This window comes from Nomascus leucogenys, chromosome 5, assembly GCF_006542625.1.
Source record: "Nomascus leucogenys isolate Asia chromosome 5, Asia_NLE_v1, whole genome shotgun sequence".
Classification (NCBI taxonomy): domain Eukaryota; kingdom Metazoa; phylum Chordata; class Mammalia; order Primates; family Hylobatidae; genus Nomascus; species Nomascus leucogenys.
Genome location: NC_044385.1, coordinates 72,843,682 through 72,861,778, shown reverse-complemented (window position 1 = coordinate 72,861,778; position 18,097 = coordinate 72,843,682). Strand labels below are relative to the sequence as shown.

The 18,097-nt window shown below is 38.0% G+C and overlaps 1 protein-coding gene across 4 annotated transcripts in view; it reads right to left on the bottom strand.

The window, feature by feature from the left end:
- The window catches only part of LRCH1 (leucine rich repeats and calponin homology domain containing 1), a 201,558-nt gene that overhangs the window by 94,858 nt on the left and 88,603 nt on the right, over window positions 1–18,097 (bottom strand). For all 4 annotated transcript variants that reach the window (XM_030813371.1, XM_030813373.1, XM_030813370.1 and 1 more), the window contains exon 2: window positions 9,550–9,694. In XM_030813371.1, the coding sequence (XP_030669231.1) occupies window positions 9,550–9,694 (145 nt within the window). The remainder of the gene's footprint in view (window positions 1–9,549; window positions 9,695–18,097) is intronic.

Sequence of the window (18,097 nt, the reverse complement as noted above, 5' to 3'; positions counted from 1 at the left end):
TCAAGGCTGGTCCTAAGAATTCTGTAAACAACTACTTGCAGATATTTGGCACCATGGTCAAATGTTCAAAGGTTGCCTTTGCTGAAAATCCCAGGCTGTTCTCTCCTCCTGGTACTAAGGTCACAAAGGTCTGGTTCTGGGACTAATTTACTTGAGGGGCCACAACTCATAACACTTTACTTAAATTCCCTGAAGATCACCCATCCAAATTATTGATTGAACAAAAGTAAATGAACTGCCCTAAAACACTAGCTACTGCTTCAGCCCACCCCCCACAGCCACCCACACACAAACAAGCTTTCCCAGGTCTTAGGACACACGATCTGAAAGGAAACATTTCATCATCCCCACTGAATATCACTGCTGATATTCTTTTTGTTGTTTTTGGTTTTTTGCTACTACAGACCGTTCAAATAGTTCATGAAGGTGCACAATTCTTGTATGTGGTGATATAAATCTGAATTATTTGGGATGGGCACAGTGGCTCACGCTTACAATCCCAGCACTTTGGGAGGCTGAGGCAGGCGGATCATCTGGGATCAGGAATTCGAGACCAGCCTGGCCAACATGGTGAAACCCTGTCTCAAATAAAAATACAAAAATTAGCCGGGCTTGGTGATGCACGCCTGTAATCCCAGCTACTCAGGAGGCTGAGGCAGGACAATCACTTGAACCCGGGAAGCACAGGCTGCAGTGAGCTAAGATCACACCACTGTACTCCAGCTTGGGTGACAGAACAAGACTCGACAAGTCTTAATAAATAAATAAATACATAAATAAATAAATAAATAAATAAATCTGAAGCATTTGAAGTATCAGAAAAAAAATTGTGAACAATTTTGCAACAGGCAAAAAGAGTACCAGGTGCTTTGTCTAATGTCCGTTTCCAGGTTATCTCTGCCTGCAGACCTGCAGATGCAAAATGTGTTACAATGGAGGAAATGTGAAGCCCCAAATTAAAATGTTAAATTTGCTGTACTTACTATAACCCTGGATACCAGACTTAGAAAACATATATTGTTTTCAAGCATATGTGGAATATTTACAAAATTAACTATGCATAGCAAAACTTGACCAATCTAATGAATCTATTTCAAACAGAAAATATTCTCTGACACAATATAACTAAATTAAAAGTAAACTTTTAAAGATAACTTTAAAAACTGTTGTATAAATATTTAGCCCAGGTGTGGTGGCTCACACCTGCAATCCAAGCACTTTGGGAGTCTGAGGTAGGTGGATCACTTGTGTCCAGGGTTTGAGACCAGCCTAGTCCACAGAGCGAGACTCCATCTCTATAAAAAAATTTAAAAATTAGCTGGGCATGGTGGTGCATGCCTGTAGTCCCAGCTACTGGGGAGGCTAAGGTGGGAGGCTAGCTTAAGCCTTGGAAGTCAAGTGAGCCATAATCGCACCACTGCACTCCAGCCTGGGTGACAGAGCAAGACCCTGCCCCCCACCAAAAATGAAAATAAAAAAGAAATTTAACACTCACAAACCACAGAAGTAATACTGGAAAGTAGAAAAGACTGGGAGTAATTAAAAACCACTGCACTGCAAAACTTTTAGGAGTCAGCTAAAGCACTGTGCACAGGGAAATTGTGGACTTAAATGCTCCTGTAAGAAAAGAAAAAATCACTAGAAATCCATGAGCAAAATATCCAAAATCAAAAGCTAAGTCAAAAAAAAGTTATTAAAACACACCATCTTCCATAAAAGTGGATAAAAAGAATGCACAAATTTATAGTATTAGAAATAAAAATGGGAACCAATTATAGCTACAGTAGAAATTTTAAAAATAAAAAGGCCTTCCTTGTTTAAATACTTATGTTGTTCCCTTGGAAAACCCCTAACAACTATCTTCACAATTATGAAACTGTCCTAAGGGGCATGGAATGCAATAGATATCATGTTCAACAAGGTAACAGAGTTGAAAGTGCTTAGTGACCTATAAAATGTCAAAGAAATATATCTCATTCATTTCTATTAATTATGAAATAGTGTAGCCTAGGGATAAACCACTTTCCTATTTCCTATCCAAAGTTAAGGGTTGTTGAAGGGCTCAGATCTGATGGTGTGACGGTTAAATCTTAAATCCTATTTAGCTATTAAGAAGTAGTGGTGGCTGGGCACAGTGGCTCGCATCTGTAATTCTAACACCTTGGGAGGCCAAGGCAGGCAGATCACTTGAGCCCAGGGGTTCGAAACCAGCTGGACAACATAGCAAAATTCCATCTCTACAAAAAAAAAAAAAAAAAAAAAAAAAACACAAAAATCAGCTGGGCATGGTGGTGCACGCCTGTAGTCCCAGCTAGTAGTGAGGCTGACATGGAAAGGTCACCTGAGCCCAGGGACATCGAGGCTGCAGTAAGCTGTGTTCACACCACTGCACTCTAGCCTGAGCAACAGGGCAAGACCCTATCTCAAAAAAAAAGGAAGCGAAAGGAAAGAAAAAGGCAAAGGCAGGGGCAGGGGCACGGCAAGGCACGGCAAGGCAAGGCAAGGCAGAGAAGAAGTGGTGGTGGTGATGATCCCCAAAATCCACACCTTTCATATATGTATGTTCTTTTAAAAAAAAAAAAATTCTCTCTTTTTCTCTACAGCACTTGTTATAGGACTTGGTAAAGTGGGGTGTTCTTAGAGGATATATAGTAAGTTGATTATTGATGAAATGGCAATGTTTCACAGTGCTTTTTATCTGTCTCATTAGACAAATAAATGCAATTTGGAACTTGTTCATTTGGGGCTGGCAGAATAAACTTTAACAATGCTATAAACAAAAAAAATATATAATTGAATTAGGAGTGGGTATTTACCTCAGTTCCAGAGCACTAACCTGCTGCACAAAGATCTTAACAACTCTATTAAGACCAGAAACAGAACTGAAAACAAAACCAACACATTCTGACAGTACTCTAGTTATCAAAGTCATAATATCCCTTTTGTGTCTCTCTGTTCTTTTTTTCAATACACACACTGATCCGAAACAACAGCTATGATCAGGTGATATGTAATAATGGGAAAATCCTCTTTGGAAGTTATGCCAAATATGAACTATCCTAAAAGGAATTCAATCTGATAAGAAACAGCCAATCATTCACTCATTCACACTTAATAAAGCCTGTCAGCTACCAATGGCAATGGACATAATTTTACAGGCATAATAATTTATAAACACATTAATAATTTTAGGGACCACTGGCTACAGGTTCCACCTTGAAAATAGATGCCCAGTGAGCACTAGAAAAGCAAAGCTTAAACTCCACATGGTTGGCCGTGCACATGCACTGGATGACTCCAGTGGCCTCTTCCAACTCTGCTATCCTGTGAAAAAGATTTTCAAATTTTAAGTCAGTTCACTTTCAAACTCCAGTTCAGTTCATGGTGGTTTTAGTGTCTTTCTGCTGATCTGTCATTTCACAAAACAAAACCTGGCTACCAAAACCAGCTCGAAAATATAGACATTAATATATACATTAAAGTTTTCTCATTTTCCCTTTGAATGAGATAAGATCTTCACGAAAGAATGTGGGATACACATTTTTATTGAATTGAACAAAACTCCTCCTCCTTTCCAGTTTAGGAAGACATCATCAATTTTTTCATTTTTTAGAGAGAAGAAACACTAGCCTACAATTGAGACTTTCTTTAGAATTGTCAGTGCAAGTAAAGAAGACATTTCTTCTACAAGTAAGAAGAAATGTAGTTAAATTTAATTTTTAGTTCACAACAAAAAAAAATATAAAGTCTGTGTTTTCTAAGGCAACCCTAGCATGCAAGGCGCTTATCCCAATCCAAGATGACTTCTCAGTGTGACTCCCAGAGGAATGTGGGGATACGGGTTATAGGACCATCAGGAAGCTGGCTCTTTCTGCACATTGTTCAGCAGCCAAAATGAATGCCAGGCTGCAGAGAAAGCAGCCAAAACAGATTCCTTTTATGGTGTGATAACATTTTGTTCAAGAGACGGCCCTGTTCTTTATAGGCAATGCTTCAGAACTCACTCCTAGTAGGTTGGGAGAGGTTGGGGCTTCTAATGAATAAACCAGGCCTAGCTGGGTGTATTTCACCCTAGAAAAGTAAAAGCACTCACCAAGAGTTCTGGAAGCAATATGATCAAATACTATACAGAACTTTCATTTCTTGGCAGCCGCTAACCTTGAAATGAGACTTTTTAACCAACGTCCCTATTCTTAGATTCACAACACTCCTACTATTGCCAAGAGTTTTGCTAGTCTGGGTTATTTTATTTTCCTGCGGCACATTTTCTTCATGAGGCTCATCAACAACAAACTCTCCAGCATCTTAAAATAGATTTTAAACTTTGTGAGGCTTTCCTGTGTAACTCAGGTTCAAAGTGTTGGTTCCTCTATAGGAACAAATCTTGCTTAATCATTTTTATTGTTCTTGGCCACATTTCTTGGATTAAGACACTTTATAACAGGAAAAGACACAGTGGCACATATACTAAACTAACATAACCTTTTGTTGTGAACACCAAGAGGCAAAGATTAAAAGCCCAGATCCTTCAAACACAGGCTACATAAACAGCAATAAATTAATATTTTCCACAAACATAACATTTCTATCATGTGAGAAAATGTGAAAAATATGTAAGTGTTTTTAACTGCACTTCACAGTAAGGATTTTTTTCATGTGCTAATTAAATTTATCTCTAGTTTAGGACTAGAGGTTGTTGGCAACAAGCAGCCTTTTGACATTTAAAGACAACATATCAGCCAAGAAGCTGGTTAGGCAGTGACATATCACCACCACCACCACCATCATCGTCATCATCATTATCATCACCATCACTATCAAATATTTATGGCTGTTTACTCAGCTGAAATACACAATATACCCCAGAGGGTGTAATCAATTTTGAATGTTTCCCATGAATTTAAAGTAGCTTCACATGGCATCTCTCCTACTTTGGAATATACAAAATTAGTAATTTCTACATGCAATTTATTGAGAGGAGAAAAAAATCTAAATACAGTGAGATCATGTTGATTTTAAGTATAGACAGACAAAATCTGTGAAAATTTAAAAACCAGCTTCTTGGCACTATTTTATCTAAGAAGTCTTTCTTTTCAGTTAATAGAAATAAGAGGAAAATTTCTAAGTGCTACAGAAAATATTTTAGGGTACTTGTTTATAAAATCAGATGAACTTGCCTATTTGTTAAAGCTCTTTCAGATCATACTATACTTGATATCGCCTACCTTAAGTGTGAGCTCAAAAGCAATTTACAGTTTGTTTAACTTTAAGAAATTCACACCAACTTCTCCATACATCAAAATTAATGATAATATCCTGCATTGATTATATACTTCTATCTTGGATATATAAGTTTTTTCTTTGCCAAACTATCCCATTTATAACTACTGCAGAAAAAACACTAGATTAGCTCTTCTACAAAGCGGTGTGTTTGCAGCATCCTAAGTCTCTGTGTCCTTTTCAAGTGAGGGGATTGGCAGTCTCTCCCCAAAGGTCAAAAGTCAACGAAGTCCACTACGACCCTTCACCATACCCAACAAAACATATATTTTATTTTGCTAACTTAATAATATCCAGGAGGAGCAGAAAAGATGTGAAAAGGCCACCGTGGCTAACCCTGGTTGTTGTGGAGGAGACATCACACTGTGATCACACACGGGCATGATATTCTGAGTTCCTCCTGCTTACCAGGCTTGGGGATGGCTGGGAGTGGGATGGTAGTTTGTGGACAGGAAGAACTCATACAGACAACACTACCATGTGTATGATACTACTCAACATCTGAGAAGACTTCAAAACAATTTTATTAGATGCCACTGGTATTTTCTAGATACAATTACATATTTGGAAGTAAACAAATGTGACAGTCACTGTTTCACAGATACTAATAAATCTTTTAGGCAAAAGCTATGTTGCATTCAACATCAAATCTGAAAAAATCTCAATTTCAAGGGTCCAATTCCTAGAAGACATGTTTCAACTCTACCCAGTAATCAAATAGGAATTAAAGGCCTTGTAATTGAATAGCACAAGAGGATCAGCTTTCTGATTACTTTAAAGATTACTCTCATTACTATTTTTATTTTATTTTATTTCTTTCTTTCTTTATTTTGGGACAGGGTCTTGTTCTGTTGCCCAGGCTGGAATGCAGTAGCACAATCACGGCTCACCGCAGCTTCAACCTCCCAGGCCCTCTCACCTCAGCCTCCCGAGTAGCTGGGACTACAGGCACACGCCACCACGACCGGCTACTTTTTGTATTTTTTTTTTTTTTAATAGAGACGGGGTTTCAACATGTTGCCCAGGCTGGTCACTAACTCCTGGGCTCAAGGGATCTGCCTGCCTCAGCCTCCCAGAGTGTTGGGATTACAGGCGTGAGCCACTGCGCCCGGCCTACTATTTTATGTTATACATTTATACTCATGTAATAAATTTTATAGGAGGTTTTGAAAATAATTATATATGTATATATAGTATCTGGCTTTCAAAAACTTTAGAGGATAGCTACACTTTTTTTATATCTTTATACAATACCTCTGTGAGGTAAGCTTTTTCTCAAATTTTCTCTATTTGTCAAATTCCTTCAAAGAGCACAAGATTCAGTATGGGAGAATAGGTCTCAAACATGGTAATATTAAAAGTAGGAGAAGTGGGCAAAGAAAAACAGAACAAAAACAGAATGACCCATGTAAGTGGGAGAAAACAGATGCAACCAGGAAGCTAAAAATTACAGACTGCAAACAATATTTAAAGAGTTAGATGCTTAACAGCCCCTTTCGATATTCTTTTTCCTTTCCATTACGCAGGAATTCATCACAAAACTGTTTATAACGTACCACATGGTCCTCTTCAGCCATCATCAGTTTCAATGAATTCTCTGTCTTTGCCTCAAAACATGCTCAGATCCATACTCCAATATATTCTTCCTACCCATCTGAAGACAGCAATAATCTATTCTCAACTAGGTGTGACATGGAAACCATCACACCAAAACCATTTTATTAATGTTCTAAAAATATAATATACATTTTAAGATGACATTATTTACTGTGATTAGCATTTTAGAATCCCTATCATTGGCCGGGCGGGGTGGCTCACGCCTGTAATCCCAGCGCTTTGGGAGGCCGAGACGGGCAGATCATGAGGTGAGGAGATCAAGACCATCCTGGCTAACACGGTGAAATCCCGTCACTACTAAAAATACAAAAAATTAGCCGGGCGTGTTGGCGGGCGCCTGTAGTCCCAGCTACTCTGGAGGCTGAGGCAGGAGAAAGGCGTGAACCTGGGAGGCGGAGCTTGCAGTGAGCCGAGATGGCGAGATGGCGCCACTGCACTCCAGTCTGGGCGACAGAGCGAGACTCTGTCTCAAAACAAAACAAAACAAAACAAAACAAAACAAAACAAAACAAATCCCTATCGTTGTAAAAGTAAAATGTCATCTATATCCAAAAGTTTCTCAATGAACATGGACTAAATACAACAATGCAAAGTTAAATATATAGACTTACTGCATCCAGGAATACCAGCAGTGAAAATGTCACAGCAGGACAAGAGTAGGTAAGTAAACAGACCAACTACACATGCTTTCCCCCTGTGTATGTTGGAATTAGAGTACAGATGTCTTAGGAGATACTGACCCAAATTCTATAGACACTTATGCTTGCTGCACCAGGAAATTCAAAGGTTATTAACACCCTACTATGTCAGAAACAGCAAGAAAATTCAAAATGGTCAGATAAGTTAGAAATCTGCAGAAGTGAAGATTAGATATATGAGCCTCCAGATAATCCTAACAGTAACCTACACCTTATTTACCAAAAAGAAGTTAAGGCTACTTAAAAACCTGCTAAGATTTTTTTCAACCCTGATAAAAAAAAAAAAAAAAACAAATACACTTGGCTGGATGCGATGGCTCATGCCTGTAATCCCAGCACTTTGGGAGGCCGAGGCGGGTGGATCCCGAGGTCAGGAGATCGAGACCATCCTGGCTAACATGGTGAAACCCCGTCTCTACTAAAAATACGAAACATTAGCAAGGGTGGTAGCGAGGTTACTTGGGAGGCTGAGGCAGGAGAATGGTGTGAACCCGGGAGGCGGAGCTTGCAGTGAGCCAAGATCGTGCCACTGTACTCCAGCCTGGGTGACACAGTGAGACTCTGTCTCAAAAAAAAAAAAAAAAAAAAAAATGCACTTCCACAGAAATGCAACTTTAAACTCTATTTTTTCTTTTTTTTTTTGACATGGAGTTTTGCTCTTATTGCCAGGCTGGAGTGCAATGGCGCTATCTCGGCTCACCACAACCTCCGCCTCCCAGTTCAAGCGATTCTCCTGCCTCAGCCTCGCGAGTAGCTAGGATTACAGGCATGCGCCACCACGCCCAGCTAATTTTGTATTTTTCGTAGAGACGAGGTTCCACCATGTTGGCCAGGCTGGTCTTGAACTCCTGACAGGTGATCTACCCGCCTCGGCCTCTCAAAGTGCTGGGATTACAGGCGTGAGCCACCACACCCAGCCAAAAACTCATTTTTGACTGCAAGGAAAAAAAGAGAAAACCAGTAATTTTCAGTAGCCAACTAAATCAAAACTAAAATCAAAACTAAAAAACCACTGACATTATACCTGGTTCATTGAACTTTCTAAACTTTGATGTTGGGTATATCTGTTATTCAACACAAGCCTTGCTCCCCTTTGCACACCAACATGATGCAACTGACATGAGTAAAGGCTACATTCAGGCTTGCAATTGGGGATCTCGTATTCACGGTAAAGATAGATTTGATGAAACAGCTTCCCTCTCTCTCCTGACATCCCAGATATGGGGAAAGGATTTAGAATTTGACCAGAGAACCTAGCTGCAAAGTCTAAAACCAAGGCCTTAAAATAACTGATTTTCTTAATATCAGAGCTACTCAGGGGCATTAATACATGATACCATGTTGTGCATAATCAATCAATGCACATTACTAAACCATGCTCAGCAAATACTGACCTAAGTTAGCGGGATGTAAAGATAGATAGCAAACTTTGTATCTGGCTAGAGTTGTTCAGTGCTCCTCAACTTTCTTAAGAAGGCTTAAAGTGAATGGGCTCAATTAGTACTAGGTAGCAAAGTCCAATGTTACCAATAATTAATTGCCAAAGATCACCCAGGCTTTCTCTTTTTTTTTGTTTTTTTTTTTTGCTCCTTGTTTGTCCTAACAACCAAACTTTTTTTCACTTCCTTTATACTTCCTCCTCCAAAAGCTACATGATACTTGAAGACAATGTAACTACAACCTTACAAATACTAATTAGACAAAGAGAATAAATGATATAAATCATTTTTTTAAAAAACCTTGTCATATTGACATTCAGGGAAGTCTAGCACCAAGAACAGTATTAACAACATTACAAATTTATTAGCAAAGTTATTACTTAAAACATCTGTGTGTGATCTACATCAAAGAAAAATCAAGAATTGCAAAAAGGGGAAAAAAACGGATAGAAATGAAAGCATAAGTTTTTTATTTCTTTCATTGAATTTGATTACAACTTTTATGTTTAACCTACCTCAAGTTCAGGTAAGTCAGCATCTGCAGATTAACGATGGCCTCAGGAATGACTCTGATACAGTTGTGATACAGATTAAGAATTTCCAGTGATACAAAATGGCACAATTCCATTGGAACTTCGATCAGTCTGTTTTTAGATAAATCTATAAGAAAAGGAGAGAATATTTTCTCAATAAAATCTGAACAAAATCAATACACTTTTATTAACGACAAACACTGTTTTTTTTAACGTGATACAATTTGACCAACATCATCATTTTTTTTTGCACCTCTGTTACTACAGCACTGAGATTTCTACTTCCTTTTTCTTTTTCCTTACCAAATTCTGGGACATGTGGGATTTGGAAAAGCAAAAATACCGCTAAAACTTTTTAGCTCTCTAAAGAACTTTTTACTGTATCTAAAAATTATTTCCAACTCATTCTACCAGACAAGTATGTAAAATGCTATCCTTTAACGTATCTGAATACATATATATTTACCACAATTATTAATTCAATTTTTTTTTTTTTTTTGAGACAGGATCTCACTTGGTTGCCTATACCGGACTGCAGTGGCACAATTTCAGCTCACTGCAATCTCAACCTCCCAGGCTCAGGTGATCCTCCTACCTCAGCCTCCCGAGTAGCTGGGACTACAGGCATGCACCACCATGCCTGGCTAATTTTTGTAGGAACATGTCTTTTACATCCTTTACAAGTGAACCCATAACAGACAATAACCAAGTATTTTATTCACTAGAATTACTGAGAGCCTATAATATATAAGACTGAGATAAATTGTATCTATTAAGAACTGACACTATGAAGCACAATCAGCAGTAAAACTGGACACCACTGGGCAAATGTACCAAAGAAAGCAATCACAGTCCCCAGAGCAGTGTAATCATACAGTACGGCCTACAGTATTACCATCCCAATGATAAGATTAGGCAATAGTCCTTAATATCTTAATATCTAAATGAATGGGAGACATGATTGTCAAATTCCATAAAACATAGAATATAAGGAAAGAACCACCACTTTTGAAAACAACTCAACAATAAGAGATAACCTCACCCTGTATCAGAAGAGACTCAAACAGTAACTGAAGATTTTCAGTAAATAATGTGTAACATATACTTAAGGAACCACACCTTAGCCAAAGAAAACACAGAAAATGTAAATATGTCAATATCATAGATGAAATAAATGTTAAAGAGCCACCTTCCCTCCAATAAATAAATATACAAATAAGCAAAATCAGGATGAGATAGCCTCAGAGGGTGAATTCTAACAAACTTTTAGGGAATAATTTTGAGAATGATGGTTTCCAGCTTCATCCATGTCCCTGCAAAGAACATAAAATCGTCCTTTTTTATGGGTTCATAGAGAATACAAGGATCTTATACTATCAAAACAATTCACCTTGTAAATAAACCAAAGTGAAATGATATATGATCATCTTCAAGGATATGTGAACGGCATGTGGTATTAATTTTTAAACAACCTTATTAAGGGATATTTTATGTATTTTACACACACCAGCAAAATGACACAAAAGAAGAGATATAATTTATGATAATAGCAAAAGGGCAAACTCCCCAGCAAATCTTAAGGAATATGCAAAATTTATATGAAGAAAACTTTAAAATGCTACTAAGGCAAAATTTTAAAAGGCGATGACAATTATCTCAATTATATCTATATAATTTAAGGCACTTCCAATTTAAACAAAAAAATACTTCCAGAATTTTTAAAAAATTGTTGGGGTTATTGCACAAGTTGATTCTAAAGATCTCATGGTAAAATAATGTGAAAATAGTGAAGTATTTCTCAACAAAGTAGAGCCCTGAGAGGATGAGCTCTCCTGGATATTAAAAACACATCATAGAGCAGTGTGGTGGATAGATGGGAAAGGTCAACGGCATGAATTACAAAGACGGGAAATGGGTCAAGAGACATACATATGGAAATCAAGGCCACGGACCAGACTGGTACAGGTCTGCACAGCAGGAGGTGAGCATCAGGCTGGCAAGTGAAACTTCATCTGTATTTACAGCCACTCCCCACTGCTCACATTACTGCCTGAGCTCCGCCTCCTGTCAGATCAGCTGGGGCACTGATTCTCATAGGAGCATGAACCCTATTGTGAACTGTGCATGCAAGAGACCTAGGTTGCGTGCTCCTTGTTAGAATCTAATGTCTGATGATCTGTCACTGTCTCCCATCCCCCTCAGATGGGACCGTCTAGAGCAGGAAAACAAGGTCAGGGTTGCCATTGATTCTGTATTATGGTGAGTTATATAATTATTTCATTATATATTACAATGTAGTAATAACAGAAATAAAGTGTACAATAAAGTAATGCGCTTCAGTCATCCTGAAACCATCCCCCACCCCAGTCTGGGGAAAAGCTGTCTTCCACAAAACTGGTCCCTGGTGCCAAAAAGGTTGGGAACCACTGAAGTGTGCAATAAAGGTGGCATTTCAAATCAACAGGGAAAAGACACAAGGCCAGTAGTCTGAGAAAACTGGATAGCCATTTAAAACGAAAAAAAAAAAAAAGATGACTACCTATCTCGCACCTTTTATCTCAATAAACTCTAGATGAATCAGAGATCTACTGTGAAAAGGGAAGCTGTAATAGCACCAGGACAGCATGGGTTGTGTTTACGATCTCAGAATGGGGAAGGCTTTGTATGAATAGTATAAAGCGAGAGTGCCAAATTCAACACACACAAAAAAGTATGGCATTTTAAAACAAAAACTTCACCATAAACATATATGACAATCAAGGAATGGAGGAGGATGGAAAGTTCTACAATTCCTAAACCTAATAGGCAAATTTTTTATACACAGAAAGAGCTTCTACAGTTGACAGAAATAAGACAAATCATAAACAAGAAAAGAAAAATAGATATGAACAGATGGCTCACAGAAAATGATATACGAATGGCTCTTAATCATATGAAAAAAAGGATCAACCACACTCAAATTAGAGTGACACAAATTACAACTAAATGGGATAGTATTTTTCATCTATTAGAATAGTGAATATAAAAAAATCTGACAAACACATTGTAATGCTGAGGCCATGGTGATGTAAATGAAGGACATTTTTTGGTAATATCTGTAAATATTACAAATGCACATACACTTTAACCTAGCAGTCTTTCTTATCTACAGATATTCTTATGCATATGCAAATGACATATTTTTTAGCATGGGTTTTTTTTTTGAGTTGGAGTCTCACTTTGTCACCCAGGCTGGAGTGCAGTGGTGTGATCTCAGCTCACTGCAACCTCCATCTCCCAGATTCAAGCAATTCTCCTGCCTCAGCCCCCTGAGTAGCTGGGACTACAGGCATTCACCATCATGTCCAGCTAATTTTTGTATTTTTAGTACAGATGGGGTTTCACCATGTTGGCCAGGCTGGTCTTAAACCCCGGACCTCAGGTGATCTGCCCACCTCGGCCTCCCAAAGTGCTGGGATTACAGGCGTGAGCCGCCGCGCCCAGCCAGTATGGTTTCAAATAGCAAAAGATGGAAAGCAAATAAAATAGAGGACTGGTTAAGTATTAATATACCATTAACAAACATCATAAATATGCTAAAATTAAATCAATCAATATTAATATAATATTAATTCTATTTTGTGTGATTGAATGTAACATTAAACATTATATTCCATAATGGAATACTAATACTATGCAGCCATAAAAATGAATGAAGCAGCTCTATATGTGCTGATAAAAAACAAACTTCAAAATAGATTATAAATGTTTAAAAAAAAAAACAGTTGCAGGACAGTGCATATAGTATTTGTGGGTTTTAATGAATATTTATATAATTATTTAAATATAAGTAGATTGTGTTTGAAAAGCTACACAAGAAACTGTTTAAAGTGGTTGTTTCTGGAGAGAGGATCTCTGGCTAGGAGGACAGGAGTGAATGGGAGGAAGACTTCTCACTGTAGATACTTCTGTGCCTTTAGAGATATCAATGCATTGCTTATTTCATTGTGATACGTAATATATACATATTATGATAACATATGTAATTGTGTGTATGTGTGTATACACATCTCTGTCTCATTCTCCCATCAGCATTCTTACTCCTTCTCTACACAAAGAATTTCATTTCACTTAAAAAGAATTAAGAGGCAAGAGCAAACTGTGAAGTTCCTCATATTAAATTAAGGAAAAAATTGAAGCAACCCTCCTTTCATGAATGTTTAGAATCTAAATAGAAAAGAATTCCAGAAGTCTCTTGTGTTCTTTCTTTTTGAAACACTTTACTAAGACATAGTGATCTTGATGTGCTACAGTGCTGGAGGTTTGCCCAGGAAACTTATATGTGTCATTTCCTTCAGGATGAACTCAAAGAAAGTTCCACTGAGGGTCCAGTTTACATTCCAAACTTTACCTTTCTTGAGAATTGCTAGAACTACACTATCTAACTGAATGAAAAAGATATAGAATACATGTGCGTAGGATATTTCAAGAAGTATTTTAGGTAATGAGAGTGTTTCTGTGATTTCAGTGTCACTAATGTTTGTTTAAGCAAGAAGAAAATAGTATTTTTGTAGAAATACTGTCACATAGCTATGAACCTTTTAAAGGACAATGGGACATAAAATTAATAATAGAAACCACTCTAACCTGAGAGCAGAAGACTAGTTCTAAATCTGCAACCACCTGAGATGTTTGAGAAAGTTACTCAATTTTCTAGACCTCTGTTTCTGAATAGGTAATATTAAAGTATATAAAACTGATGAGTTCTAACATTCTTTTCAAAGCTAAGATTTATATGAATAAGTCAAATTTATTCTGAAGTCAAATATTTTAAGTCAAAAATATTCAAAACCCAAGAAATTTTGTTTCATCATCATAATTAATAGCAGCAGTTAAATATCACAAGAAGTTATAAAATATAAACCCACCAATACTATAATTAAATATTGGCACATTATTTTAATGAATTTGACATTTCACTGTAGAATATATGTCCCATCATATAATCTGAATTTTAAAAGTGTTCTGTTTTCAAACTTGGGAAAAATGTAATGCTAAGACAAATAAATTACAAAATGACTTACAAATTCAGCTAATATTCAATTCTGGGCTAAACTTACTAATGGCATCATTAATAACAATTTGCTAAAAACATGCTAGAATATTGCACTAATTAGTGTATCAGTCTGGTATTTTCATTACTATTTGCAATACAGATTATATTTGCTCTCCCCCCTTCTTATCTTTTCCTCCATAATCTCCAGGTTTGAGGGAAACTCTGGCATTTTTCCTTCCAAGTAATTTCTTCCCTGGCTGTCTGACTGCATCCCAGAAGCAGCTGTGCTAAGAGACTGGTCAGAGCCCCTCAAGGGATGAGATTAGTCCTGCTAGCTGAAAGGAAAAGGAGGTTTACCTGGTAAAGCCTTCATTTTCCCATTATTTTAAGTTGTGTCTGATCTATTTTAATTCTTGTTTTTAATTATGCTATTCTAGATGTACTTTTTTAGGATTCCTTTCTGAAAGGAGCCAGGCTACACATTATACATTCATAAAGTTATAAGGTAACAGTGGGCTTCTGCCATGCCCAGGCCTACACTGCTGGACAAACAGGCAGACCACCCTGTCCACTGAGTTAGTGAGAATTCACCTATGCAATGGGTCCCCTGTTGTCTTGGGTTTGTGTTATAATTTCTACAATAACAAGGATGAAACTAGATTACAAAACCTACACACAGCTTAGACACTACCACTGGCTTTACAAAAACAGTTGCCCAGATCAGCATCACCCAAGTTAAAACAAAACTGCAAAACAGAAAAACAAAAGCTTTCCTTTTTTTTTTTGTTCAGTTTAGTTCACTCCCTGCAATTATGTATGCATCCTCAGTGTACACTAAGGATGGGTATCTACGGAAATGGAAAAGTACTTCAAGCCTACTTTCAAGGAGTTTAAATTTTGAAAAGTAAGATGAGGCAAACCCAGAATGAAACATAAGGCAGGATGCTCTAATTGTGCTTTAAAAATGGTACAAATAAAGAGCTAGGCATTTGGGAGAAGGTAGATGAATGACAGTTGGCAAAGTTTACCATGCATTGACCAATTCAAGCATGACTGACACTGGAGCTTCACATCTGGCACCTCATTTAAACCACTGCACGCAGCAGCAGTAGCCCCACCAACCTAAAGATGACAAAACTAAGGCTCTGAAAGCTTCTGTCACTTACGTGCCCAACGCTAAAGATGGATAGAGCTCCCCACACAAGACCACTCTTTCTCCATGGAATAATGCCAAGCAAGACCAGCTTTATTATCAGGAAGATACAGCAATTAAATCTTCACTGCACTTTTATGTGTCCAAAATTCAACCAAAATGAAGTCGACATGGTCTTTGTTTAAGCCCAGAAGGTAAGAAAGTGATGAAAATCATGGATAAAAAAGGAAAGTACTGAAAAAAATAGGTCAGCTGATGGGCTTAATTCTAGAAGTAACAACATGAAGCTTGGCTCGAATTGCTGATTATATTAACCTTACATAAACACTCTATTTTGATTAATAGGTTTCCAAATATATGACTTGCTTTTTCTCTGAGTATCATTTAATCCTCAACTTTGTTAACAGAAGAGAGGAAGACGGTGCAAAAAAAATGGGCGTGTTTGCTTTTTGATGCTTTGCTTAGGTTGATGTGGAAATCATCTTGTGTCTTTGAGAACCCACCCTGGGGAAGATACCTAGAAGGGAAGGGGAAGTGAGTCTGGATCAAGATGTTTTGACTCTGATAATCCAGAATAGATAATCCCTTTACAAACAGTGGGAGCGAAAGATATACGTATATGTTCAAAAATTTTTCTGTCCTGATAACCAAGAAATAAAAGAGCATCTGGTCCCTCTTTAAAGGGGGGAGAAAAAGAGAGAAAGGAAGGAATGAATCTAGGACTTAGTTGAATTAAAGACATGAGAGGGCAGTCCGTTCATGGTTCACAGAGAGATATGAGCATTCCTAACTCTGCCTTTGAAAGGGCAGAGCCATGCCAAAAGCACCACTAACAATGACAGATACATCAAGTTGTGAATAATGAAGGTTCTCCCCCTCAGGAAAGACAGAAAGAATAAGACCTCATAGATAACAGGAAAATGTTAAAAAGGCAACTAGTATCTTTGTCTTGAATGGCAACCAAGTAAGAGGGGGCAAATGGGCAAGGGGCTGTGAAAAGGTACAGTAGGGTCTGAGTGACAGAAAGATAAGTAAGCTTTTAAAAGCTAGAGATACATGCAGATAAAGAATTTGCGTTTGTCTTTGTTATTTATTGCTCTCATTCTATTATAAATATGCTTATATAGAGGTGTTAGTGAATTGGCTTATGAGCTATCTATGTATTGTTTCTCAGTCTTCTTGGCACACTGCAATCACTTAGAGAGTTTTTTTTTTAACATCCTAAAGCCTGGGGTTCATAGCCAGAAACTTTAGAGCGTGACTTGGACATCAGGATTCTTCAGATGTCCAGTTGATTCCCACTGTGCTATGGGAAAGCCAGGTGAGCAGATGACACAACCTATTTCTGCTTTCTCTACCTAAACCAAGCCTCCACAGATGCTGCTCTCCTAAGAGCAGAGGTAGTTCCCAGAAAGGGTCTGATTTGGATACCAGGCTAGTACCTGAGAAATAACCTAATTTGGGAAATAAAATCTTACCCAATCCGAAATTAAGCATTGCTAGGTTAGATTCTTACTCTGAACTCCTCAGCTAGTTTCTGATACAATCAGAGCAACAAGAATCTGACCTGGAATGGAGTTTTGCATATTTTGAGTTGTCCATGATCGCAGAAAATGTGTGGGTTTTTTTCCCTCACGTAATCCTCATCACAACCTAGTGAGGCAGGTGCTGTTACAATTCCCAATCACATGCAGGCACTAAAGACCAGAGAGATTAGGTAACTTGCTCAAGGACACAGAGTTAGTAAGTGGCAGAGCCAAGAACTAATCCAGGTTTGTATGACACCAAAGTCCTGTCTTGAATCTACTGATTCTGCCTCATAGAACTGCATACAGGCAACATCAGTTGTTCATATGGGTCTGGCTTGTAGAAGAAAAAAAAAAATGACTGACCCATTTCAGATGCCTGATCACCAGGCATTAAAAAGATTCTATAGCTCTGTGCTAAAAGTAAGTGACCTCTGGCCAGGTCCCTAATATTTTCTCCAGAAAGAAGAGCACATGTCTTTAGTGCCACGTATCCTCCACCCAACCCACAATGGGCATTGTCCTTTCCTGCTGGAATCCCAGCCTAGGTCCGGCTCTGCAGTGCGGAGCTGGGCCGCCACAGCTCTGTCTGTGCAAACATACCTAGGCAGCAAACCGGAACCCCAGAACCACGTCCTCCCCATGTCCGCCTCTTAATGGAAGCATTCACATGAAAGCCGAGCAACCAGAAATAAAACAATAAGAGTCACCACTGCCAAGACAAGCTTTGCAAATCCCTAAAATAAAGTAGCCAGATGAATAAAAATAAGCAGGGTAGGGTAGAAAAACAGTCAATGGAATCTGGTGTGCAGTCAG